This window comes from Sphaerodactylus townsendi, linkage group LG10 (assembly GCF_021028975.2).
Source record: "Sphaerodactylus townsendi isolate TG3544 linkage group LG10, MPM_Stown_v2.3, whole genome shotgun sequence".
NCBI lineage: Eukaryota > Metazoa > Chordata > Lepidosauria > Squamata > Sphaerodactylidae > Sphaerodactylus > Sphaerodactylus townsendi.
The window spans coordinates 30,757,551-30,784,248 of record NC_059434.1 but is presented as its reverse complement, the minus strand read 5'-3'; the positions used below and the strand labels follow the sequence as shown (position 1 = coordinate 30,784,248).

The 26,698-nt window shown below is 39.9% G+C and overlaps 1 protein-coding gene across 3 annotated transcripts; it reads right to left on the bottom strand.

Moving 5' to 3' along the window:
* Window positions 1–219: 219 nt before the first annotated feature.
* On the bottom strand, window positions 220–26,236 carry CFAP97 (cilia and flagella associated protein 97). 3 transcript variants are annotated; one of them, XM_048509629.1, is made up of 6 exons: window positions 26,051–26,236; window positions 21,196–22,094; window positions 21,022–21,093; window positions 7,163–7,431; window positions 3,661–3,814; window positions 220–1,658 (listed from the first exon to the last, which is right to left on the bottom strand). In XM_048509629.1, the coding sequence occupies exons 2-6, from the start codon at window positions 22,049–22,051 to the stop codon at window positions 1,534–1,536; spliced, it is 1,476 nt and encodes a 491-aa protein (XP_048365586.1). In that variant the 5' UTR covers window positions 22,052–22,094; window positions 26,051–26,236; the 3' UTR covers window positions 220–1,533. The 3 variants fall into 3 exon arrangements, with proteins under 3 accessions (XP_048365586.1, XP_048365588.1, XP_048365587.1); XM_048509631.1 differs by lacking the exon at window positions 26,051–26,236 and adding an exon at window positions 24,653–24,695; XM_048509630.1 differs by lacking the exon at window positions 26,051–26,236 and adding an exon at window positions 23,465–23,684.
* Window positions 26,237–26,698: the final 462 nt, after the last annotated feature.

The following is a 26,698-nucleotide window of genomic DNA, read 5'->3' as shown; positions in this document are numbered from 1 at the left end:
GAGAGCTGCTTTTATAAGTGCTAGGCCGGGGGCGGGGCTTGGGGAGGCGTGGCCACGCCCTGGGCGGGTGGGGGTGTGGCCCCACCCCGAACCCCCCCATAAAAAATCTATACCTACGTCCCTGCAAACTGTAAGTCCATTCTACAGAATTCATTCAATAAGGTATACAATTTACAACAAGGGATAATGGGGAAATTAACAGAAACTGTACCGAGTAAGTAGCCCATAGAAAAATGATTTAATTAGAAGCAGAAAAGATTCAACTGCATTACAAACTTAATTAAATATGATCCTGCAAATGTTATATCTCATTTTGTTTATGATACTTGGATAAATTACTCACAGAAACGGAGCTCAATGCTGAGTACAGGTATAATTCAATTACACATTTACTAAAATTTTAAAAAGAAATTGCATACAAAATTCATGTTACCCATAAACAATCCAGCAACACTTGAAGATAAGGCTGTTTAAATCTAGCACATGCAGTTTTGCAATCAAGGTTTTATCGAAGAAAAGCAAGTTTTTTAAAAAAGTGCTCACAGTTAAAAAGTGCACCCACAAAACTGCCGCTTACATGTATTTCATTCAAGAGAAATTTTCCAAGAACAATTCAATCAGCGTAACTGTGCAAATTGTAACGGCAGAGTTTCTATAAGTCACAATACAAATCAACAAAGAACTTGACTTTAGGAAAACCACACTTTCCCACATTATTACTTAAATATTTATTAATCAGACACTAAAGTATTGTTGAAGATGATAATTTAATCCATAAAAAGGAACACTTCTTTACTGAGCACTGGACGGTTCAATGATTACAGCAGACCACGGGTGAAATCCAGTGCAGTGGGAACACTGCAACAATTAAACATTAAAGGACAGATGATCAAAAATCAAACTTAGTTCTCGAAATAAAGATCTGAAGATTAAGCAAAAGATTTGCTTAAAAGAGCTGGTTCATGCTCTACATTTTCCAGCTATGTACCACCATTTCAAAGTTCACATTTAAATAACAGAGATAATTTAAATATCACATGTTCTTTCTCCTGTTTCCCTAAAAGCTTGTGAAATACTGTATTTGACAGCTGTGATATATCATTCATGTTGAAATGTTTCACAGGAATGGAATAATGTTAAATTAAAAATATCAGCTACACCATAAGAAATCAAGACGAAACAAAAATTTTATTGTAATTTTTAAATGAAAATATTACTTTTTAAACATCTCTGGGCCAGGACTGCAACTACTCAGCTCCTCCATTTTTCCAAACCTAAATTTCATTGGAGACTTTATGAAAAATATTTACAGTATTTATCAGACACACCTCATGTACATATAAATGTATTCTATAATAGGAAATACAGAGATTTTGCCTGCTCAAAACTCAGTTTAGGATCCATTTGCACATAGTATCACTTTATATTGTCTTTTTAATTACCAAACAATGACTATCACAATACTCTTGCACAGAATTCCAGTAATATGAAAAAACACTGGAATTAGAAATCTGGGGATGGAGTGCAAATAACTTATAGCCACGCCGCATGAACTTTAGTGGAGTTCAGTCGCTGCAAGCCTCCTCCTCCTCCTGGTCTTTCGCTCCTTCGGCTTGCCGTGCTGGATGCACTGTGGCTGGATACACGGGAAGAACCTCCTATCAGGAAGGGCACACAGAAAAGGACAAAATAATTAAGTTGAGAGAAGCCTCCATTTTGAAAAGGCAATGAAGCAAAACCCACACAGGATACTCTGCATTTTATAATCTGAACTATAAAACGTGTAAAATGCACAGGGTGGATAAAAATCAGTTATCAAAAAAAAATCAGATTTTAAAATTTAAATCGTATTTTTAATTTAAATCATATTTTTAATAAAAGGCTTTTTGAGGAAAAAATCTAACTAAAGAAAGTTTAACTAGTTTTCTGTTTAAGATATATTATAGTTCAAAAGGTTATTTATCATGCTTATTAGCTGAAGCTGTTTTTAAATATTTATATGATTTTATTGTATTGTTTTAAAATGTTGTTGCTGCCCTAAACCCCTCAGGGAAGGGCAGGGTAAAAATCCAAAAATAACTGAAATGAAGTAAATGAAATAAGGATTAATTTTTCATTATGTAACATGAGACTATGGGCCTTTCCTCACTCCCTTCCATCCCCCCTATGCCGCGCGCTGCTCTCAGCGTGCGGCATTCCAGGCGCGCGCCCAGGCGTCCCCACGACCCCGCGCTCTGTGTGGGGTCGTCAAAAGGCGCCGTTCAGAAGAGCGCCTGGGATGCCGCCAAGACTGAGGGGTAGCGCTGATTTAAGCTTGTGCAGTGTCTGGAGGCTGACTGGCGCTGTGGTCGCCCCTGCCGTGGGGAGGGAGGAGGAACCCCGCGCTACTCTCCTCAAGTAGCGCGGGGCTTACGATAAGTGGGAAAAGGCCCTATATGTTCATGCATAGTTCTTAGTGAACAGGACATTTTTAAAAAGATAGGTGAAAATAACTAATAAATATATAGCCTTGAGCTTTAAATAGACCCGTTCTGATCCACATACCTACTTTTTGTCTAGTAATTTATATTAACTATTCCATTTTGTATGTTGGTTTATTTTGATGTACCAATTGAACAGTTTGGCAGCAATTCTCGCTGCAATAATTTCATCTAGCAGCAGGAAGCAGTGAGAGCTGCTGCCAGACAGTTCAACTGATATATCAAAATAAACCAACATACAAAATGGAATAGTTACTTCTAATTGATATGTACATTTTTTGGTAGATGACTTCCATTGATCCATTCGCAATGCTATGCTCTTACAAGATTTCTATAAAATAATTTTGGGCAGTTTTTTCATCCAGAAGATATTATCACACATTTTTGGTTTTGCAGTTCTCAAAACGGTGAATTTGTGTCTGCAAAGATAACATGGCCCTTCTTTACAGAAAAATGTTATAAAGTAAACATACCCCATTGCTCTTTTGCAAATCTATGTACTCAGAATCAACCCCTTATTTCTTAAGTGCTCAATTTCAAGAATTTCAATGACCAGAAGATTGTTTGGAGTGGAATAGATCTACACAAAGAGTTAAGTGTGAGCAGGGAGGGGCAAGCAGTAAAAATGAAAGTGAAACCTTCTGAGCAAAATACCACACAAATCTTGAGATCTTTGTGTGTATGGGATCCTTGAATGTTTATCATATTATTCTCTCCCTGGAAGAGAAAATCTGTAATTGCAGCAGTCCATAAAAGAGACCAAGTTTGGAAATATTTTAAGGACTTTCCTCTACCTTTGGGTAAGGGAGACATGATTCTAATAATGAAACCTTCATCTGGTTGCAAATATTGAGATTATACGAGATGTGGTTATAAATATTGAGATTATATACTCATTCATGAAGAATTTATGTAGAAAACCATTACCGTATTTAAAACAAATCCAGGATGAAAATGCATTAAGCATATTTCCCCATAACATCAATAAATCTAAGATTGTACAAACATGTAAATCAAATAGAAAAGTTTGATTTGAGGATATTTATACAACTCTTTCTCCTAACTGACTGAGGTACAATTAACCGCAAAGATGAAACTGGGACAAACAAGCCACAGCACTGTTTGGAGTTCAAGGCTTCTTGAGCAAAATGAGCAAAATTAACAAACAGGAGCTACTTACTAGAAGGGCTATGGTGGCTTAACGCAGATTTTCCTCGCCTTGGGCCTGGAGGAGCAGCATTTAGATAACTCATCTGGCGCTGGTAGTCCATCAGCTGTTCTGAGCGCTTCATACCAACCGTTGGCTTTACTGCTTCTAGCCTCTTCAAAAAAGCCTTGATTTAAAATGAATAGTGTTTTGATTACCAAAAGCTAAATGGCAACCTTTTTCATTTTGCTGTACAATTAGTTTATTTCAAGGTAATTTGTCCTCAATAATCTCCAGGAAGAACAATCCTAAATCGAAATAAAGTTCGCTTGGAAATAAATCCTACATGGGTCAGACTACCAGGCAGAGGCGTACCGGCATAAACTGGCACCCAGGGGCAAGGCCCTGTTTTTGCACCCCCAAGCCCCTGGCCTCCGACGGAGGTGGGGCCCCCCGCAAAAATAAGGCCTTGCCTGCACCAGGCTCCTGGTCCGCCACCGGCTGCCGCCGCCCACCCCACACCTACCTCTATTGGAGGTCACGCCCAGAGTCATGGCTGGGGACCGAGCAGCAGAGGCCGGCCTGGGAGGCAACCGGAAGGGCACCCCCCTGGCAGGCAGGCTGGCAGCCGCAGTGCTTCTGCTGCCAGCCTGGCTCCTCCTGGGCCCTCAGTGGGCGTGCCCTGGCCTCAGACATGGATGGGGCTAGACTAGTGGGAGGTGGAGAACGCTTGGCAGGGCTATCTGGTGAGCCCTGCGAAAGGAGCTGGCTTTTCTTCCCTCCGGCTGGTAGGAGGCAGCTGTCATATGGCTCCTCATGTCAGAGGGAGTGCAGGAAGAAGCCGACCCCCCACTTTGGCCTCTTCCTCTTGTGGGGCTGAGCCGAGGGGCATCCAGCAGGACCATGGAAGGCTTTGGTCTGTGATTTTGCGCCCCCCACACAACCAGATACATAGCCCCCAGGGACATGGGGTGACCCCATGTCCCTATGGCAGGTACACCACTGTTACCAGGTCCTTAGGATTACAGGAAGAATAATTTAAAAACAGGGAAGTAGAAAAATCTCTGTTTACTGATACATACAATTTCGAGTATAATTGATAATTGAGATTTATAAAAAAGCACTGCTTTTAAAACACTGATGTTCAAAATCAGGAAATATCCTTCCCTCACACCTCTGGGGAAAGCTGTGTAAAGCTGTTAATCACAAACAGCTGCAAACAAAATAACTCAGAGCTATTATAGCAGCAGAAAATATACTTGCTAATTACACAACCCAAGAACAGTAAAAATAGCTACTGTTTTCTTCCAATAACTATCTTGGAACTGACTACTTAATAACACAGTCTGTCCTCAAAAAAAGTATGGCATGAGGGTGGGGAACACATGTTGTGAAGTCACAGCCAATCATGAGAAAAGCTATGCATGGGGTTGTGTCATTTCTTCCATCAAAGGGTCATCTCTGTGACCCTGATGTTTGATAAAGTAATTGCTGCCCAGAATTGATTGCTTCTGCTATAAAAATAGAGGCAGCTAACTATTATGGACAGTTCCACGAACAAAAGCGGTATCAGGAAAAAATCAGCTACTTGATTAGGGTGATTTGCATTAATGGAAAAGGAATACGTGTATGGCACAGTAATTCCAAAGGTTTGCCAGGTGCTCAAGTATGTTCTGAGAGAATCTGCAAGTCTAGTTTAAAAAATAAATATAATAAATGAACAGGTGCCCATGTGTTCGAATATCATTAACAGATGCTGCTTCTTTGCATGATTCATTGCTCTAGTCTTACCTTCTTTCAAACAGCCTCTGCTAAGGGTGTTTAATTATAGTCCAATTAGAATCAGTGTAGTTTTCAGTGCTATAGAATTGTTGCAGCTGACCTTCAATAACTTCTGCAACAATCGCTCTGCTACCAAACCTCTTCTGGATGTAATTCAAGATGCCATTTTTAATATGTAAAACTGCTTACTACACAAAGGCAACTTTTTTTCCCCAAGTGCCAAATATTATGCAGTGTATACCTGGGAAGATGTTGGTTTGTTGGCAAACAGAGTGAGAAAATTATTTGCTGAAGAAGGAAATGTCCCAAGACCCAGAATAGAAAATTCACTGAAGCAAAAAAAAAATGAAAGAAAGAAAGAAAGAAAGAAAGAAAGAAAGAAAGAAAGAAAGAAAGAAAGAAAGAAAGAAAGAAAGAAAGAAAGAAAGAAAGAAAGAAAGAAAGAAAGAAAGAAAGTGATTCTTTGGCCTGCTACACTGAATGCAGAGGTTTGTCAGGAAAAAAATCAACAATAAAAATGATCACATCAATGTTATCAAATCACAGCATGGTAAAATCTGGATTTCAGTGTTGTACAATTGTAGTTGTTCTGCTTCAAGATTAAAGAGGTGAAGGAGACAGAGACAATCCAAATTAAAAGGATCCAGAGACATCTCCCTCCCTTTGATTAATGTTATATGAAAAACTGGGATTTCACAGTATAGAAAAATGATAGAATTTTATAAAATCCTGAGTACTAGAGATTATTAGAAACTTAAGGACCAAAGGGAACACAAATCTGAGTAATTTATTCAGTCACCTTTATACAATTCACTATCAAGATAAGATTAATAAAAAGCAGTATTTGAAATTGTTATATAAAAAGTTGTCCAATCATGCATTACATTCTTTTTTCAGGTTATTATAAGCACCATCCAGAAACATTATTTTTGTATTTGACCAGCTTGAGGTAAAGACCTGTTACACGGAAACTGCTTTTCCATTTGCCTCAAGATGCGTTACTATGGTTACTGCATTAGTTCAATGGTGAAGGATCAAGTAAAGAGATGAAACATAATTCCAGCTACTGCCTCAATTATTTTCATTTTCTCTCTACATTTCAGGTGACATTCTTCAATGCTATGGACATATTACTATGTTCTGTCTTCTTACTGCATTAATTGTTTCTTCTTAGCAAGCAGTCAGAACACCCTTCGAAGTGATGTGCCTCTTATATCTATTATTTTATTGTGTGAGCACACACAGGAGATGGTCAGGCACTCTTTGATGAAGATCTGATATTCATCCATTTCTGACATAAGAAGTTTCTCACAGAAATGAAGGTGTGCCACAACCTACCATATAGTGGGGCATACTTCAGTTCCATTGATATTAGCAGAGGTTAAAGAACACATCACAGAATTGGACTGTGGTCACGGTACATATTATCAATAACATATTTGATGGTTCAAAAGAGGTTATTACTTTTGTTAATGTCATCCAGTTTTCTTAACACAAGAAATAATTTTTCCAAGATGACTCCCCCTCTCCTGCCCAGCGTTCCTTTATGACTTATTAGGACTGTACTCTTGGTACGTTCAATTAAAAAAAAACAGGCAGATTCTGCATGGGCCAAAAACAGCAGTGTGAATACAGTTTGAAAACAGTGTAAACCCTTTTACACCGTTTTAAACTATTTTCACACTTTTTTTGCACCACTGTTTTTCGCCCATGCGGAATCCACCAGTTTATTGAGGAAAGTAATTCAACTAACCAGATTTTCTCTGTCAATCCTTTGCTGTTCCTTTTGCCTGTTGATGGCACTGTGATACAGTTTAGGTGCTGGGCCCGAAGGTTTCTTCAGAGTGGCACTTTTGCTTCTGGGCTTCACAGAGTGTTTTGCTAACTCTTTTAAGAGCCTTTGGTTTTCCTGATCAATTTGCCTTACTTCGTCATTTGTGAAAGAGTAGTTTTTCCTTGATGCCATGGAAGGCTGATCCAAGACCAGCTTCTGTTGTTCCTTTTTTTCCAGCTGCAGAAAAGCTTTAAAACAAATAAACAGTCACATCAAATAAAACCACATTATATATTGCTGCTTGAAAGCTGGTCATATTAATGAAAAAGCTGTTAATTGTGACCCAATCTAGGACATCTCATTATTTTGAGGTACTTTAAAGGAGACTGATTGACAGCTCTTAAACATATGCATACTTCCCTTTTGTAGCCATGGGACTGAGTTATGTGCTTCTTATAACTGGAACACCAGCCACATATACACTTCAATAGAAATCAATAAACTTCAGAATGAGGACTCCAACATTTGATTCTATAAAGGGTCAATGTAGCCTATTGCCCTTTAATTCAATCTAGGTCCAGGGACAAGCTAGATTAGCACTAAAGTCTAATCTAGAACAGCACTGTGAGCAAGCAACGAATCTCATCACAAGTTTACATGCATTTAAGGTGTCATTTGCTTGCAGACCATTTATGCAGAGTATTAGCCCATAAAAGAGGAACCTGCCAAACCTCTCTTACTGCATCTATGAAGGACAGGACTAGATAATAACTTGTGTTCCTCTTAATTAACAATGTACACATTGCTAAAAAGAGACAGGAGTGTTAGATTAAGATATTTATTAATCTGAGCAAATTTCTAAAGTCATTCTAGGTAATATAGCCAAAAGGTCCATGATATGCAGAAATAATCATCGAATAGTTCCTCTGCTTTTGTTATGCATTTTTAGCTCAGTGGAATTTTGTTTCTGTGAATCCATTTCTAGCACTGTGATACTGATAGTCTCAAGATTTTAAGAGTCTAAAGATCCTGTTCTGCTGACTTGACCCATACTCCTCTAAATTAGCGTATAACCTAGCGAAGGGAGACCTTGACCCTTTCTACTGAATGGATATGGGACTACCTAATAATTTCTCAAAGCAGGTATAATATTTTCGTATGTAGTTTAGCAAAAATAGCCCATTTACTCTGAAAAGAGGATTCAAATGATGGCAACCAGAATTCCAAAATAAAATAAAGAAGAAAAAACCAAAATATATATAAGACAAGGGTAGAACATGCAACCAATCTTAGAGACTGGAAAAAGGTATTGCTGTTGTGGGCTTTTAGCTTTAAGATACATACAGCAAAGGAAGGCAAATAAAAGCTATCTAGCAACAACCAAAACATGGATAAACCCACACAAAGCCATTGGCAGTGTTGTGACAGCACTGTAAGTGCATCAAAAGGCATTTAAAATAACAGGAGAGTTCAAATAACAATATTTCCAGGAAGTTATAAAAAAATTTAAATAGTAATAATTGATTCCCCCACTATATTTATGTCAGTGTGAAATTATTCTCTTTAATATAAGATAAACTAGTTCATCCATGAGTTAGAAAATACAGTCAACACTATAAGGACAGGATAAAAGTGGATGTGCCCAACAAATAAGTTATGACATTTTAACCATGATTAATAAATGTAATTATCTTGATACATGTTAATTCAAGACATGTTGTGAAGCAGGAGTGCTTCTGAGAACTCTACCTGATCAAACCAATAGTCCATCTGACACAGCATCCAATTTCCCACAGCAACAACACAAAATCCCCCCCCCAAAAAAAACAGAAAAATACAGACATATTGCTGAAAACTATAATTGCCACAAACAGAAAAAGAATAATCCATGGGCAGTGAGGGATTCAGATGATGAGAGGTCTAGGCAGTGACATAGGTATCGATTTTTTAATGGGGTAGGTTTGGGGGGGGCATACCCCCCGTGCCGTGCCTCCCCAAGCCCTGCCCCCAGTCTCAGTGCTTATAAAAGCAGCTCTTTGAGGCCGGGGACAGCAGACTCCCCTGACCTGCCTGCCCCCTTCCCACTGGCTAGGCTCCCAGCCAGCTGCCGGCAGTCCCTTCTGTGCCCCCCTCCAGGCAGAGGCGTAGCTAGGGAAAATGGAGCCCAGTGCAAAATCTGAGTTTTGCATGCCCCCCATGGGCAGCCGCTGTGATGCTGGAATCCACCCCCGAACAGCATCACTTTCAATGGTGTTTAAACTAGGGAGCCCAGATTCTCCTTTTAAATCCACCTTAAAAGGAGAATCTGTGGTCCCCAGTTATAACAACATTGAAAGTGATGCTGTTTTGGCGTGGATTATCCTCCACCCTAAAACAGCATCACTTTCAATGTTTAAACTGGGGACCTCAGATTCTCCCTTTAAATCCATGCCAAAGGGGGTGGAATTAAAAGAGAATCTGGGGAAATTTGGGGGGTGGCTGCTGTCAGGGGTACAATTGTTAAGCGAGCAGCACCAAACTTTCAGAGTATCTATAGGAGATTCTCCTGATGATACCACCCAACTCTGGTGAAGTTTGGTTCAGGGGGTCCAAAGGTATGGACCCTCAAATGTCTAGCCCCCATCTTCTATTAGCTCCCATTGGAAACAATGGGGGATGGGGCACCCCCTTTAGGAGTCCATAACTTTGGACCCTCTGAACCAAACCTCACCAAACCTGGGTGGTATCATCAGGAGAATCTCTTAAATAATCCCTGATATTTTGGTGCTGCTATCCTAAAAGCTGTGCCCCCTATAGGCCACAAACTGAAAAAACACTAAAAATACAAAAAACACAAATGGGGGGTGGAGCTTTGGAAATTTAATGGGGGGGTTGAACCTGGGAAACCCCCTTTACCTACATTCTTGGGTCTAGTCTTTTCCACTTGTGAGGCCCCTCCCAATCCCCACCCTCATAACTAAAAAATGGGGTTCACTTCAGTGAAGTCCTGAAAAGACAAAATCAATAGAGAAATTGATGCTAGTGTGCAGTTCTATAGTTCTCAACACTAAAGAAAGTATTATTCTGAAATGGAGTGCAAGAAAAATTACTGAACAGTTGTTTAGAGACTACAGTGCATTATGACAGCATGAGTAAGAGAGGCCTATGACAGAGTCAAAAATATTATACATCTTGGCCGAAGGCCCTAGGCTTCAGCCTGCCAAACCTATAGGTAAATCTGGCATTGCTCATGAGGTCCACATCTTCCTTTTCTATGCCAAAAAATGATTTCAAATATACTGTTATTTGAATATACATAAGACAGTATGTATACAAATATACATAAGACAGTAGCTAAAGAACTCTATTGGACCCCTGGATTTCTTATAAATAAAAACACTGTTAAAAACAAATAAAAATAAAAATGTTCTCTTGAAGAAGCTGAAAGCATAATATTGCTAAGCTCCTACAGTCTAGGCAAACTGAGTACAGCTGAACCATCCCACAAAGCTACTTTAAAAATACCCTATCTGACCCATGATAAATTCTTTTTAAGTAACAATAGAAATACAAAGCTATTTTAAGTAACAATAGAAGTGCAAAGCTATTGGATAATTAAAGTCTTTCAAAAGAAAAGCTACACATAAAAGAAAAGGTACACAGGAAATTACACTATATATTTCAGCAAACCCAAAGGTTACTTGGTTCATGTACTGGCTCCGTTCCTCTTGATATAATTCAGTATAACATTTTAAATTATCAGAATCTTCTCATGCATCAGTTGAATAGTTTTTTTTCTCAACTTGCTCCAAATACTATTAAGTTATACTCAAGTGGAGAACTGGGCAATTCTGAAACATAGTAAAACACTTGCCAACCTTTGCACACAATTGTCTCTGTTGGAACATCATTCATTCACAGTCCCAGTATTTTGTTTTACCAATGTATCTTTTACACTTTAAGAAATAGCTTTTAATCTCAAATTCATGCACCAACAAATACAGAGGCTGGCATCCCACCTAGAATTTCAGCAGGGGTATGTGTGTTTTAAACAAAATCTTCTCTCCTACTGGAGACTTCTGATCCCCTCCTCAAGCCATTCTTGGGCATCTCCCTGTATTTTGGAATAACTTTTGAGCAGTGACAGAAGTGGGGTAATTGATAAAAACACCTTCCCAACACAGACTCTACGCAGGATCCAAGCCAGTGATAGATATGACAATTACCTGTGTGAGGAAAGACTGACAATTTGCTTGAACCCAACCTACCTCATAACTTTGAAGAGATATTCACCATACTGAATCTGTTGAATCAAAAACATCAACTACCTCCACAATAGTAATTCAAACAAATTAGAAGGGAAAATTGGGATACAATTATATGGGGCACAATTATATGCATCTCAGATGTCCTACATAAAACAGCAAGGCCCACAGCTTCAGTCATATGAATACCAAGGGCAAAATTAATAGGAATACTAAGAAATGATTTAAGTTTAGATTCCCAAATGAAAACTATAAGAACGTAATAGTTTAGTATGACTTGCAAGCTCTCTGCATTTCAATCTTTCCTTTCACATTCCTTCTTCATTTAGAAGATGTGTACTGTATGCTGCCTCTCCAGAGAACATACTCAAGGTGCCTTACAAGGTAAAACATGATAAAATTATAAAACAGCAATAAAATAATTTAAATTAGCAAACTGTTAAAGATGCAGACATTCGCAGTTTGCTAACTTTTTCTTTATGGTCAGGTTTTCCTATATGTGCAGGCTGTTCCTATATGGTCAGGCTTGCTAAAATTTCAACTTTTTATATATTGTTATTCCAGACAAATTCCTCTTTATCTCAAGACAACATAAGTTCAATTTGAGATACTAAATTTTAAGGGTAATGCAGTCTTCAGAGAAGCCTCACCCAATGAGTTATATTTATTGACAGAGAGATTGTGTTGCCATCTACTGAACTGCTGTGGGAATCCCCACCGTTTCAAATGTTTTTTTCCTGCATGGGGAAAAGATTTGATCAAGTGTTTTTAGAAAATGGCTTCAGAGCTCTACCTACATAGGTTTCCATACTAGAATGTAGCAAAATAACTATAAAATACTTTAAGTGCAGTCACTTACACATCTCAACCTTTCATTGCTTGAAGCTTCTAAATGGAAGAATTCTTCTAACTTTATAGTGCTTTGGCTTTTTGCAATGGATAAACCACCCCAGTCTTGCTCTACCATTCAGTCTCTATGGAGCACAGTTAAGAACGTATTGTTTAGTATGGACATATTTAACAAAAAAAAAACCCCTCACCTTAAAGCAAAACAGAAACATAACACATCTTCCTCTTAAAACCACAAATGAACAGTTTTGCTGCAATTTGTACTATACAGGGAAATTGTGCAAGTCCATTCCCATCTCACAAAAATATGGTCAAAAGCCTGTAAGTGGCAAATTCCTGTCTTCTGCTCTGTTTGAGAGGACTGTTGCAAATCTAGGCAAAAGAAATTTTGTATAAGCCAATTCCAGAATGCAGCAGGTTATCACTTCCTGTTCTCTCATGACAAGTTAGGTGTTCAAATATCTAAGGAGCAAAGCAAGCATTGGAAATGGATACAATACAAAAACAGTCAGAGGCTCATTATGTTCCATGAATTCACTGCCACACCTTAGAATGTGAGAGGAAGAAATGTGCTTCATTGCCTTCATCACGAAGAGAAGTTTACAACCAATAAACTTATCCTAAATAATAACGGCATGCCAATTTGCACAGTGATTAATAACCTGCAAACAAAAATGGAACACATTTTATTAACTATAGGCTAAATCTGAGTTGCCAAACTCCCCAGTCTGCCCATTGCTAACCTGGATCCTCACAGCTCTTGACCAGTCAAAGTCTTAGCTGAGGAATGATCCCTAGCAGCTGCCATCTTGGATAAAGATGCAAAGGAGATGTCAACATATGATGCACATATTGCAAATTACCGTGGCAGTATTCAGACTTGTTCTGTGCAACAACACACAATTGAATCATTATTCAAGATGGCAGTATCAAGTACTGGCCATGATATCTGGCAACTACAATCAATGTGGCCGCATCTAGATATGAAAGGGGATTCCATTGAAAAGCAAACAAAAAACCTCCTGGACAATTTTTTCTCTTCACTTCACTAGAAATAATAACTAAGGGCATGTATGGACATGAGGTTATAATTGTGGTTATAATTGTGTGTTGGAGGTATGGTAAGAGAGCTGTATTGTAAACAAATGGTACAGTTTTATCATTTTTTTCTGATTTACAAAAAAATTTCAGATGCACTGCATGAATATTTGGTTACAAATTTTAGAATTATCCCATTAAAATTAGAAATGGGAACCATATGTTATGGGGTACTGTGTGGTTTCCAGGCTGTATGGCCGTGTTCCAGCAGCATTCTCTCCTGACGTTTCGCCTGCATCTGTGGCTGGCATCTTCAGAGGATCCTCTGAAGATGCCAGCCACAGATGCAGGCAAAACATCATGAAAGAATGCTGGTCGAACACGGTCATACAGCCCGGAAACCACACAGCACCCCAATGATTCCGGTCATGAAAGCCTTCGACAACCATATGGTTTACTTCCATCCATTCCAAAAGTTTTTTAAGCATTAGGAAACTACATTTTCCTAGTGGGAAAAAAGTTTTCCCAGTGAAAGAAATAAGCTAATTGGCTGATAACTCAGATCCTCTCTGGACCCCTTTTTAAATAGTGGGACTATGAATGACTGTCTCTGTGAATCAGGCATCTGCCCAGGTGAATTAATTAAATTGAAAACCTGAACTATGAGTGAAGCTCACCGTTGTAGATCAGCCTTGAACAGCTCATTAGCCAAGCAAAATAACTGGTTCAATAGTGATTGTAGAGCAATCACGAGACATTGTAAGTTTGGCAGCAACTGCCTGATACTTGCCCTCTGAGAGTGGTTGGAGCTTAAGAAGACAATTTGCCATGTAAATAATTTTCTCCAAATGTGTTCAATTACAACAGGATAATTGAAACATCTTACATACTGTGCTCACTAGAAAATTGTGCTGCCTATGAAATGGCAATGACTAATGCTGTAGATGTTCATTTCCCCACCAAGAATAAAAGACTAATATAGAAACCCACACACTTTACATTTTGCTATTATGCATGTACAATTATGTATGTACTATTATTTTTGCTATTATGTATGTTTGCTATTATGTATGTATGTATGGCAGTATTCGAAGACTGTTTTTTCAGGCTTAGAATGTATATACACTGGTTGCCATTTCAAATAGTTCCTGATCACAGAAATCATATCATTTTTAATCAGAAATTATTACTTTTCACTTCGTCCCTAAAGGAACCCTCTTCTCTGCATCACCATACTATTCCATACAGAATAATTTTGCTTCGTATTAGGTCGGTTTTCAATCTCTCACCTATTTTCTGTTAATAGGTAAATTCCTCAAAACTGAGATGCTTCATCACACTGATCCATGTGAGTTCAGATGGTACAGGGAAATGATCTCACCAGCTGTCCAACTCTGAAATGCTTCTGATGCTGGAAAGCTCACCTGTACGCATGTCTTAATATAGAACCTGCTTACATGACATCAGCAGTGCATCATAATCAATTGCCAAAGGAGCTTGCATATCTGTTAAAGTGCAATGACACATGAGAAGCTATTCGAGATACCACAGATTGGTGCTACAGTCCTCACCTCAACCCAATAATCCTCCTACCAACTGCTGAAGGTACATGGGTATTGCCTGTAGATCAATAATATTTTAACTTTTCCAAAATTAGGCACATACACCAAGTAATCTGTGCTACCAGCTTGGTACAGGTATACTGGAATTGTCAGGTACAGGATGGGATTTATTTCAGTATCTATAGCCCACCTTTCTCCCCAGTGGGAACTCAAGACAGCTTACAACATTCTCTCCTCTGCTATTTTACTTCTTCCACAGCTACACAGAACAACGACACTGATTCTGATAAAAAGGATCACAGGATCCTTTTGTCACAGGATCACAGTGTGGGATACAGTATTTGGCAAAATCACCCCATATATTGAAGGCACAATACTGCTTTACAAATGAGCTTGTGAACCTAAAGAAGAGCTTGTCATCATATTGCAATACCACATTAATTCACAGGACTGTATTCACAATTGATATGCAAAATTGAAGCATAACTGAGTTGATTTGTGGGCAGGGATGGATCCACGATCCATCCTACACTGTAATTTAGAGGAATGAGTTGTAACTGGACTTTTGTGAATAAAAATAACATACAAAGTTGCCTCGGACAGGACTTTTATCTGTGTTTTATCATTCTGTGAGCAAGACATACTTGCTCACCATCTCGATTGGATATGTATTATGTTCATCTTTTTAAGCTGTTTGTATGGCCTGTGTTTATTCTGGATGTCACTTTAGATTGCTCAATGCTGTTTTTATGGACTCTTGGCAGGGTTTTTTTTTAAATTAATGCTGATCATTGTATGGTGGTTGTTTTTTATTATTTTACTGGGTTATTGTTACTTTGTAAGGTCTCTGGAGAGGTGGCCTATACGTTTTCTAAATAAATAAACTAATATCCAGTTGAATTTAAACAGTCATGTATTTCTAACATGCCACCAAAGAATAGCCTCAGTGTTTTCAGTGTTGCACTGTTTTCATTGGTAGCTAATCAAGATCTCTATATTCACCAGAAAGTTTAGAAATCCAATTCTGTATAGCTATCCTAATTCACTATCCTGAGGCAGACACAATTATAATCTTCCACTTTTCCCGTGGGTCTCAAGGTGGTACAGAAAGGAATATTCAGGTGCTTTAGGAATCAAACAGACCCAGTGTTTTAATATACAATGAATGTATTAATAAACTGCTTCACTGAAACAACATTTCATTGTTATAACTGGAAGTCAAACAGGAGGCTGAGACAAGGAGCAAAAGTGTAAACTTAGGTGGATTCCGTATAGGCCAAAAACAGCAGTGTGAAAACGGTGTGAAAGCGGTGTGAAATGGTTTAAAACAGCGTAAAAGAGTTTACACCATTTTCACACCGCTGTTTTTGGCCCATGCGAAATCCGCCTTAGATAGAAACTGCTCAATGCTCTAAGGTTACACAGAAAGATTCTCTAACACTGTGTAACAGGGAAATGATACAGGAAAGGAAGTTGTCATGCCTTCACAGAGCCTTCAGTTATTTCCCCTTTAAGATTTAGTTTCCCCACAGTCAGTATGGCTTTGCCTTATTGTTAAGTCTTCCTTGGGAGGGTGTTTTAGTTAGTCCCTGCTCCTTTAAGACTTTTCCCAGCAGGCAATTCCCACTCCTTACCCAGCCTTCCCTGTTTTTAGTTAGTCAATCAGTCTCAAAGAGGTGCTAAGGCAGGGGTAGGGAACCTGCGGCTCTCCAGATGTTCAGGAACTACAATTCCCATCAGCCCCTACCAGCATGGCCAATTGGCCATGCTGGTAGGGGCTGATGGGAATTGTAGTTCCTGAACATCTGGAGAGCCGCAGGTTCCCTACCCCTGTGCTAAGGGAAGCTGGAGTTCCATATGGTGATCCAAAGAGGAGTCCATAGGTCCCTGTGATAGTCTAAAGAGAGCAAGCCAAGTCTATCAGCATCCAGAGTAAAGACCAAGACCAACAGAGCCATGAGGAAGCAAGAGACAGTGTTCCAACTGAAAGAAGCCAGAAAAGGACACAGTCTACAGCTCCTATCATCAGCAGACAAGCAAGTAACCTCCTTAGTCAGAGCCAGGGAGGAGTTAGAGGCTTGTCCATCTCTATAAATAAAGCCATTATTTGAATTGTTAAGACTGGCTTGTGTCTCTACCTTTCTGTCCCAACTGAGAACAGAGCACCTCCAATAGAGTCACGGGAAGGAGGGAGGGAGGGAGGGAGGGAGGGGAGAACAGAAGTAATGCCGACTGAAAGCAAGAGAAATTTTTCTTTGAAGGCATACCAATGGAAGCACAGAGCAGTCCTTTAAGAGACAAACCCAGGCAGAGAAATACTATCCCCAAAACTAAGCTTGTTCCTACATGCTCCAGCCACAACAGAAGCAAAGCTAGCTATAACCATAGGAGGTAGCTTCTTTGACACCCATGAGAAACCCAGACACGCTCTTTGCCTGTAATGTGACTGATTGGTCAACTGGCTGTTGTGGGTTTTCTGGGCTATGTGGCTGTGGTCTGGTAGTTTTTGTTCCTAATATTTTGCCCACATCTATGGCTGGGATCCACACCTGTGAAGATGCCAGCCATAGATGTTGGTGAAACATTAGGAGCAAAAATGATCAGACTATGGCCTTATAGTCCAGAAAACCCACTACGGCCGGTTGATTCCAGCCATGAAAGCCTTCGACAACATATTGATTGGTCACTCTGCAGCTTTAGTATGTATCCTTACTTTTCTTGTGTGTATGCTTTTATTTGATTATTGCTGTTGATATTGTAGGGTGCTGTTGTGCTTGAATAGACCAGTGCGGTCTGTAAATCTAACCTGGTGTGTGTGGGTGGTTGTGCTCAACTTTGCAACGTGCAACAACTGTGCTATGCCTAAAGTTCAGATGCGTTACAACTAAACAATAATGTAGTTGTCGATCATTTAAACAGTTAATAGCATTTCCACTGAGTTCAAATTAAAATGTTTATTAAAAGTTGCTGTGATCCTTGTGCAGTGGTACACTTTTGTCATTCTCACTGAGAAAATAACACTAGTCGTATTCTTGTTTTCGTCAGTAATTCTGAAACATTAACAATTAACTTGCATTTGTAGACATTTTTCTACAAGCACTATCAAGGGCTGGAAAACATACCAATGTTATGTTTACAGAAGCTCAGTCCTGCAAAAGTTACTATACTGTTAATATATTATTTTGCGGTTAATGTATCTGATAGTCTGGATTTAGTTTGATGTATGTTGATGTGTATTAACATAGTGCTGTTGTTATCGTTATTAATATATTGTTAGGTTTGTAGTGTTGTTGCCATCTGAAATTTGACTTTATTTCAGTTTTATATATTTACTAACCACAGCGTTATAATGTATTTTATTTACTTATGTTGTTAGCCCCCCTGAGCCCTTCGGGGATAGTGCGGGGTACAAATTAAAATTAAAATGAAAATGAAATGAAAAAGGATGAAAATATTCCAGCATCAAACAAGATTTTATCACATGATATTTCTAGATACTTGATGAACTAGGATTTTACCTAGTACCATTCTTTGCTGAAATATTTTTAACATTTCAATAAGAGGAAGAATCATTCTAAACTCACCTGTACAACTGTCTTACATCAATGTCATTTGGCAGTACAAAGATGACTTTTTGAATGTCATACCTTTTCAAAAATTTCAGAGTAGTTAAACACTTACAGCCCCATCCAGAGGGGGGCAGGCAAATCCACCTGTAGGAGCTGGGTGGCACTGAACCAGTGGATTTGCCCTCCCCGGGTCAGCTGCCTTGGCAGAGGGCCAAATCTGCCAGGGTGCAGCTGCCATGCTGCTCTCCGAAGTTGGGATGCTGTACCAGACACCATGCCAGACTCCCAGAGCCCCTGCTGCTAACATGGGGAGGGCTGGGGGAGCAGTTGACATTAGTTGGCTTCCTCCCAGCCATTGCCCACGTTACACCGGCAGCTGGGGCCTTGGCATAAGTCCATTTCACCCAATGAGGGTGGGGAGGCTTTTTCATTTTTTGCGCCTTCCCACATCGCCGGTAAGCCTCCATTGGAGTGGAGGAGTGAAGACGGCCGAGCGCTTGGACTCTTGAATGGGGCAGTATAACACTTTAGCACAGTGATGGCGAACCTATGGCACGGGTGCCAGAGGTGGCACTCGGCGCCCTCTCTGTGGGCTCATGCACACAGAGTTCGTCATGTGGGGGGGGGGAGATTTTCCACACATCTAGGCTGTCCTGGGCACGACATGCGCGCACTACGGTGAGCAGGGAGGACTCAGCTGGTGGGCCTGGTGCCTGTGTTCCGGGTGGCTGCTGCCCGGGGGGGGGGGGGGGGCACAGAGGAAGCAGAGATGATAGAGAGGCACAGAGCAGTGTGCGCGGGACTTGCTGGAGGCTAGAGCAGGCTGGCCCCTGCTCGAGCGGTTGGGGTGGAGGAAGAGGGAGCCAACCGGTTTTTTCTAAACTAAACCTCAGCATTCAGGTTAAATTGCGGGGTTGGCACTTTGTGATAAATAAGTGGGGTTTGGGTTGCAATTTGGGCACTTGGTCTCAAAAAGGTTTGCCATCACTGTTTTAGCACTTTTTCCAGATGAAACTTTAATGCAATCCAACACATTTAACAACTAGATTTCAAAAGAATAGGTTTCATACTTGTTTTTGCAGGTCTAAAAGTTTAGCTAATTTTCAATTAAAATTATATCAAGTCTTGATCTTAAAAAAAATTCAAACAAACTCTATTCGGATATGGATTCCAACAGGGAAATAAAGGTCAGTCTGTAAAGCAAATCATACTGCTTTCTTGGATGAGGAAAATAATTTGGAATTTTTTATCAGTACCACAAGACAGAAGATCATAAGGTGAGTTCCTAGGTTTCATTACTAATTTCAGCTAGAGAATTGAGTCACCAATGATTGTAGCCTTTTAATTATTTCAGTAAATTCCACAATGAACTTAACCTAGGGGAAATAATTTAGATTGGCTAGCACCATTTGAAAACTAACAAATTTATTTATTTAATTTATTTATTATTATTTAAATTTAATAGATTGCCCACCCCCGAAGGGCTCTGGGCGGTGTACAATTCACTTTAAAACAGTATAGATAAAACAATTTACAAAACAGACATTAATTAAAACCTGTAATCCAAACACATTTAAATACAAAAAATCAGATGGCAGAGATGGTAACTCATTATGTGTCGTGAGGGTAGGTCAGAACTGAAGTAAGAATACATCCTTATGCTAAATTAAAAGGATTCAAGGCATTTTTGTATGTATATATATATGGGTGCGTGCGTGCGTGCGCGCGTTATCCATTTGCCATCACAATACCCTTACACCTCCTCCATTTTTAACCATTTTATAGAATTTAGCTACATATTGCAGATGAATCTCTTCAACTGCATATTTGGATAATGTATGTTCAAACTGGAAAAGTAGTGGCTAACTCACAGGAATGTTGCAAATATAAACCATAGAAAACGATTGTAAACAACTTTTCAGGTTTAAAGTGCCATAAAAATACAGGGAGCCCAATCTAGTGAGTGTAGGGGTGTGTGTAGTTTTGCAGTGGTCAGGAGCAGCACAGCCCAACCACATCCAAAGATGCAGCTAGGAAAAAAAAGAGTAAACTTACCAGCCATGCTGTAAGCCTCCTATACAGCCCAATGGGCTGTGCCACCCTTTTGGGTAGCATGTTGAGGAAAGAAAAGGGGACATTCCCAGGCTGAGAGGCCTTGGGGAGTTGATTAAAGTTGGCTCTTGAATCATGAATGCCCCCATTAGTGCCAGTGAAACAGCAGCATTCACACCCAGGCACTGTGTAGCTGTACCCACATGGCTCTCCAGCAGAAGGGGGCAAGTCACAGGCACAGAAGCCACTTATGCTGCATGGTGTGGCATTTACACCAGCGATGGAGTCACGCTGGTTCCATAGCCTTTCGGCCCCCTCCTTCTGACTGCACTGTTAACAACAACTTTCTACTCAAAAGTTCTTTTGTAACGACTGCTGAGCCCACAGACCTTGAGAATTATTTTATTCAACTCTAACATAACACCATTGGGCACTGCATTATGTCAGAATATAATTCTATACAACAATTTGAAAGCAGAAAATAAAGTAACTTGCAAAGGGAATGATTTTAAGAGAACAGCTACCTTTTAAGAGATTATTGAGGTCCACAGCCTCATGCAAGACCTTTTGATGACATCTGCGATCCTTTCCAGGCTCTACAGAGGAAGACAGCAAATCAAGAATGCATCTAAATTGCTTTCTTAAAAATTAAGCAAACATACCAATTGTACACTACACATAAATTCCTCTTAACTCACCACGCAAATCCTGGCTCACATTTTCCTGTCTTTGTACCTTCAGTTTCTTATCATTGGATGCTGCAAGTTCAAAAGACTGGATAGGGCTGATGTCTGGTGTTGACAGAGGAGTTACATCAGTCACGGTATCTTCAGAATCTTCTGCACACTCACCCAACTTTGGTTTTACTTCAACTGACTTCATTCCAGGTCTAGATTTTTGTCTTGGAGAAAGAAGTGCAAAGCTACGTGCGCTCTTTTTTGAAGTGACGGGAAAATCTGACAAGCAACTGTCAGAATTTGCATCAGAAGACTCCGTATCAGAGTTACACGAAGGGGAAGAAGTAGAAGAGGAAGTACTGAGTATGGTTTTCTTAACAGCCTTGGAACTACTAGACGCCTTAGACAACTTACATCTAGCCTTCTGGTTTCTGCTGTCATCACTGCTATCTTCTTCATCCGTATAATAATTTTCTTCATGTTCTTTAACTATTTTCGGAATTTGAGTTGGAGTGTTTTTCTCTTGCGTCATTTTGCCTTGTGTTGAGGTTCCACCAGACGTACTCGCATTTTCTGCATCGAGAGACGATGATAAGGGCAAAGCACTCTCATAAGCCCCACTGTCTAAGGTACACTCTGCCTGTGGTTCCTTCTCCTTCTCATGCCTTTCCTCATCAGTACACACACCCTCCACCACTTTGGTTTCCATCTTTAAGACAGGCTTACTTAAACTTGTACCCTCTGTTTGTATGTGCTCATTGTTTTCTGTCTTGGCTGATTGTGTTGCAGTTGCGTCTTTCTTAACATCTCCCTCAAAATCACTGTCAAAGAAGGAGTGATCCACTTCACAATCTGATACATCTTCATATTGGTCCATGGCCCCAAACAGCTGCAGAAATGCAGTTTCACCAAATGGAAAACTGAAATAAAGGACACAAATACATTATTTTTAAAAATGTAGTACCCTGTGCCAAAATAATGTCAAATAGTACCTGTCTAGTTTTAAGATGAAGCACAAAGAAAAATAGTTTTTAAAAAGACTTCCCATAATGAGCCTATTTGGAGCTCAGGTTTTTTTCTTTGAAGTATCTCACAAATATACCAAATAAACTCCATCTATGTGACACTGTTCGGAATTACTGCATGTTCTCTTCAAGATCAATGTCTATTTATCCCACAGTAATGGACTGAGCAAGTGCAGGCATCTTTAAGATAATACAATGAATTTAAGTTGAATCATAAGTTGGCTGTGATTTGATGGCACCTTACACAAATAAACACAATGTTCACATCTTTCTCAGATATAACTCATGCTTCATATTGAACTGATACCTTCCACCCCCTCCTCAGAAAGCTATTATAATAGTTAGTTGGAATGAAATATACAAAAGCATGTTATATTTCAACCTTTCATAATTACTGTAGTTCCTATTTATGTGGAACAGCTGAACTTTAAAGAAGGAGTAAGGAACATTTCGCAGATGCTTATTTTGTAAACTGCATGTGCTTGAAAGGCAAGCACATTGAAGGCACATTAGCAACAATCTGCAGAATTACTGCAATTGTAGGAAAATGAGCTTTTCAGGCAGAAGGAATCTATATAAACCAAAAGACCATAGAAATTGAATCAAAAAAGTCTATAAGACATTCTACCATTAAAACTGAGATGAGAATGCAGACATGTGGGAAGGAAGACAACAGACTGCTCATCTTACTACTTTAATAGCAGCCTTCTCCCTCATCTCCAAAGATACTAGAAAAAAGGAACTTGCTCTGCCACACTCTTATCTTAGCACTCTAGAAATCTGCAGTTTGAGATAATGAAAACATGAGGTTTATTTCCTACCCTGCCCCTCAAAGATGGCAGCCTTATTTATTTAAAACATTTTTCTCTCCCCTTGCCTCATAAGACATAGTACACCTAGCAATGCAGCACCAAGGTGCAAGGACACAAAAACATTAACAAAAACTTGTCCAGTTAACAAAACATGCACAGTTAAAAACATCAATTAAAAAGACACAGACTGCAGATTTTAAAATGCATATTATATATGTCATATATATATAATATATATATGTGTCATATATAGAAAGTACTATATATATAAAAAACACATAATTCAAACTACACACAATTAAAAAGAATGTCTGCCAAAACAATTACCCTCACCAAATGCCTTCCTGAAAGTAATTCTGGCAACCACATGCTTTTAGCATAGAAGCCTTGCTCCATAATCCACGGTATATAAGAGTTGGATTTCACACCCAATGCACTCTACGGTGTACTTACTTTCACATGTGGTAGGACAGACTGGTCGCTTCTGACACTGTCTCCTTTTGGCACAGATAAACACAAACAAGTGCAGTAATAAAGTCACCACGGAGAGAGTTTTGGAATGGGGTTGGATAGTATGCAATTGTTTCAATGTCCGCCGGATTTCAGTGAGCAAGTTACTAAAAAGTACTATGGCATGGTCTGATCGTGCAGAAAAAATGAAACAGAAATGATGTGCCTAGATTGAAGAATGGATTGTACCACTTCAGGGAGAGGAGATGCTATTTTTTAGAATGGTATTTGCATAAATAAATCCCTGCAACTGAAAATATGAGGACAGCAAAAACCAGACTAATTAGAGATCCTTTTCATGATGTTCTCGTTGTTTTACTTGCAGGGAGGGTTTTTTAGTATGAGAAAGTACTAAAAAATAGCAACCCCTTACTAGAGGTCTGAAGTGATGATGTGCACTTTCCCTCTTTACTATTCTACCATCTTGTTCTCCTGCTAGCCTGTCTTGGCATATGGAGATGACAGCTTGTTGGTAAGAACCCTTGTAACAAAATGTCCTTGCACAAGGAAACATGCACATAAAAAAAACAGCTTCATGTATAACATGGAAATTCTTCCATATGGAAGAAGATTTACATTGCGAGAGCAGGAGGTCTTTCTAACACATTATCTCTTCCCTGTATTTTGAGACAAGGATGTCTTTATGAAATTGCCTGGTCTACCCATGCAACAGATGGAAGGATTGGTTCACTCACATAGGACAATAAGGTGGCAGACAGGATAGCAGGAACCAGATTACAATTCACAGTACTCATATAAATTAGCTCAGCAGGGAAAAGGCCAGAAACTCTCTCTTCATATACTGTACTGATTTTCTATTACCCTATTGTTGCTGCAATATTTCCCACAGATGTAATACCATTTCTCTGCATTATACCTGCTCTCTATAATGTTCAATATGCTGTATTTATTCAGATTTCTGTTACCCTATTACATTGCTTATTGGATATCTCTCCAAACTGTTTCAATTTATTGTGTGTAATCTACTTTTTATTTGGCCCAGATCTGGATGGCCAGCCAGATGTCACCAGTTCTTGGAAGTTAAGCAGTGTTAGTCTTTATTAGCATTTAGATGGGAGACTACCAAGAAAATCCAGGATTGCTACGAAGAAACAGGAAATGGCTACCTACCTCTGAATATCTCTTGCCTTGAAAACCCTATGGGGCTGCCATAAATCAGTTGCAACTTGACGGCACTTTCCTGATCTGTTTTGAGTCTAAGTAAGATAAACAGGCTATCAATATAGTAAAAATTAAATATTTGAATTGAGCTTTTAACATATCTGAGCATCCCAAAACATAATTAACTATTACAATTCTGCAGTGGACTGAAGTGTTGCAGTCCATTCTATCCACACTAGGATTCTGCTACACCAGACCTGGGCATTATCTGGCCCGCAGGCCGTATCCGGCCCGCCGGATGACCCTGACTGGCCCCCCTGCCTTGCTGGGGAGCGAGGCATCTTTGAAAGCCCCGCAGAAGCCAGTTGCCTTGGCTGCCAGCTTCTGCGGGGCTTTCAAAACCGCCTCGCCCCCCCTGCGTTTTGGCCCGGCCCTCCACAATATTTTCTGTTTCTTATGCAGCCCCATGGAAAAAATAATTGCCCACCCCTGTGCTACACCATTCCCGTGTGAGCAAAAAAGGTCTTATATGCCAGAATGGTCTGTCCTACTTAAGAGTACAGGTGAAAGCTCGATCTTCTCCCAAAAGGGAAACTCGCTGCATATACAAAATTAGTATAGAAGGGAACAGACTGGGCACTTCCCTTTCTGGAGTGTCTCTTTTTATGTGAAAGCACAAAAAAAATAGCATCCCTCACCTGAAGTGATACAGGCTGTAAACCTAAGAATACCTACCTGAGGGAAAACTCCATTTAATAAAATGGGACTTTATGATTATTGTTATGCCAAATAAAGGCTTATTATTATTAAAATGGGACTTGCTTCCCTATAGAAAATCTAGTTCCAAATCTAGTTTCTCATCTCCGTATTCTGTTGATTCCCTGTGCTCTACAGACTTCTGAACTGGCTTTAAATCTCCACAGACGGATGGCCAAGATGCCCGCATGTTACCTCTAGAGCCTTACTCAAGCACAACTCTGCCACGCGTTAGCGCATTCAAACGACCAATCACCAAGTAGAGTAGCTTCACCAGCTTTTGCTGTATGCCTGCACTCACTGGAAGGGCAGCCATACGAGGACCGCAGGAAGACCACTTTAAGCGACGATCAGTTTTACAAATAAAGTAATGGGGGGGAAAGCAGCGTTATGAAACAAATGATTTTCCACGCAGAGAAAAATCCAGCAATGCCTCTTTGCGTTGCTTAGGAGAGGAGCTCGACACACCCACACACAACCAGGCTGGCAAAGGAACCTTCCCATCTGTTGTGATTGCAGCGATGAATGCAAAAGTGACAGGACTGCGCTAAGGAGCAGCAGTAGCCACTCCACACGTGCCCTTTCTCCAGCAGCGCCACCTTCTCCAAATCCCACATTTGGAGAAGCCACAAAACTAAAGCCATTACTCACCGCCTGCAAAGGAAAGAAAACAGCAGATCAGGAGCTCTGTGCTGGAGTCCCTGCAGGAAGCCGCCTTCCAGTTTCTCCCGCCTGCTCCTTTTTTCTTTCTTTCGCGTTACCAGGGAAGGGAGGAAGCAAAAATGAAAACACACACACGAGTTTCCGTCTCCGTCTGAGCGTACACACAGAGCTGGGCAGCAGGGGGAAGCCTTGAGCCCAAGCTTGTCTCGTTAAAAGGGGGGGTGGGGGGGAAGCGCCTGAAAATCTCTGCCCCCAGGCAAGCCGGTTTTGTGGTTAACCACTCATATCAGCCAAGCAAGAACCTTTTTCTTTCTTTCTTTGAACGACAGTGACTGGCACTTGCAAAACGGAGTGTGTAATTCTCCAGATTAAACAGGAATCGTCTTTTTTTTAAAAAAAAATTAGTTCTCACAGGTGGATTCTGCACAGCACACTTATAAGGAGTTGCAGTCGTTAGAGATTAACTCGTTTTCCTAAATGTGCCCTGTGGAATCCACTACAGTGTTAAAAGAGCCGTCCCATTAGGTTGCCACCTTTGTCTGACTTGGCGCCTATACTTTTTTTTTTCTGTGGTTGAGATACCTAAAAGTTTTGGTTGGCCTGAAAGCTGCCTACATAGCAGAAGGGGAATTTGTA

Excerpts from the sequence above, each read along its gene's own strand:
- CFAP97 (XM_048509629.1), bottom strand. The coding sequence starts at position 22,051 with ATGGACCAATATGAAGATGTATCAGATTGTGAAGTGGATCACTCCTTC. Across the intron at positions 7,432-21,021 it reads CCTCAATAATCTCTTAAAAG|CTTTTCTGCAGCTGGAAAAA; the intron begins GTAGCTGTTCTC and ends TTTGTTTTAAAG. Across the intron at positions 1,659-3,660 it reads AAGCCACCATAGCCCTTCTA|GAGGTTCTTCCCGTGTATCC; the intron begins GTAAGTAGCTCC and ends CCTTCCTGATAG.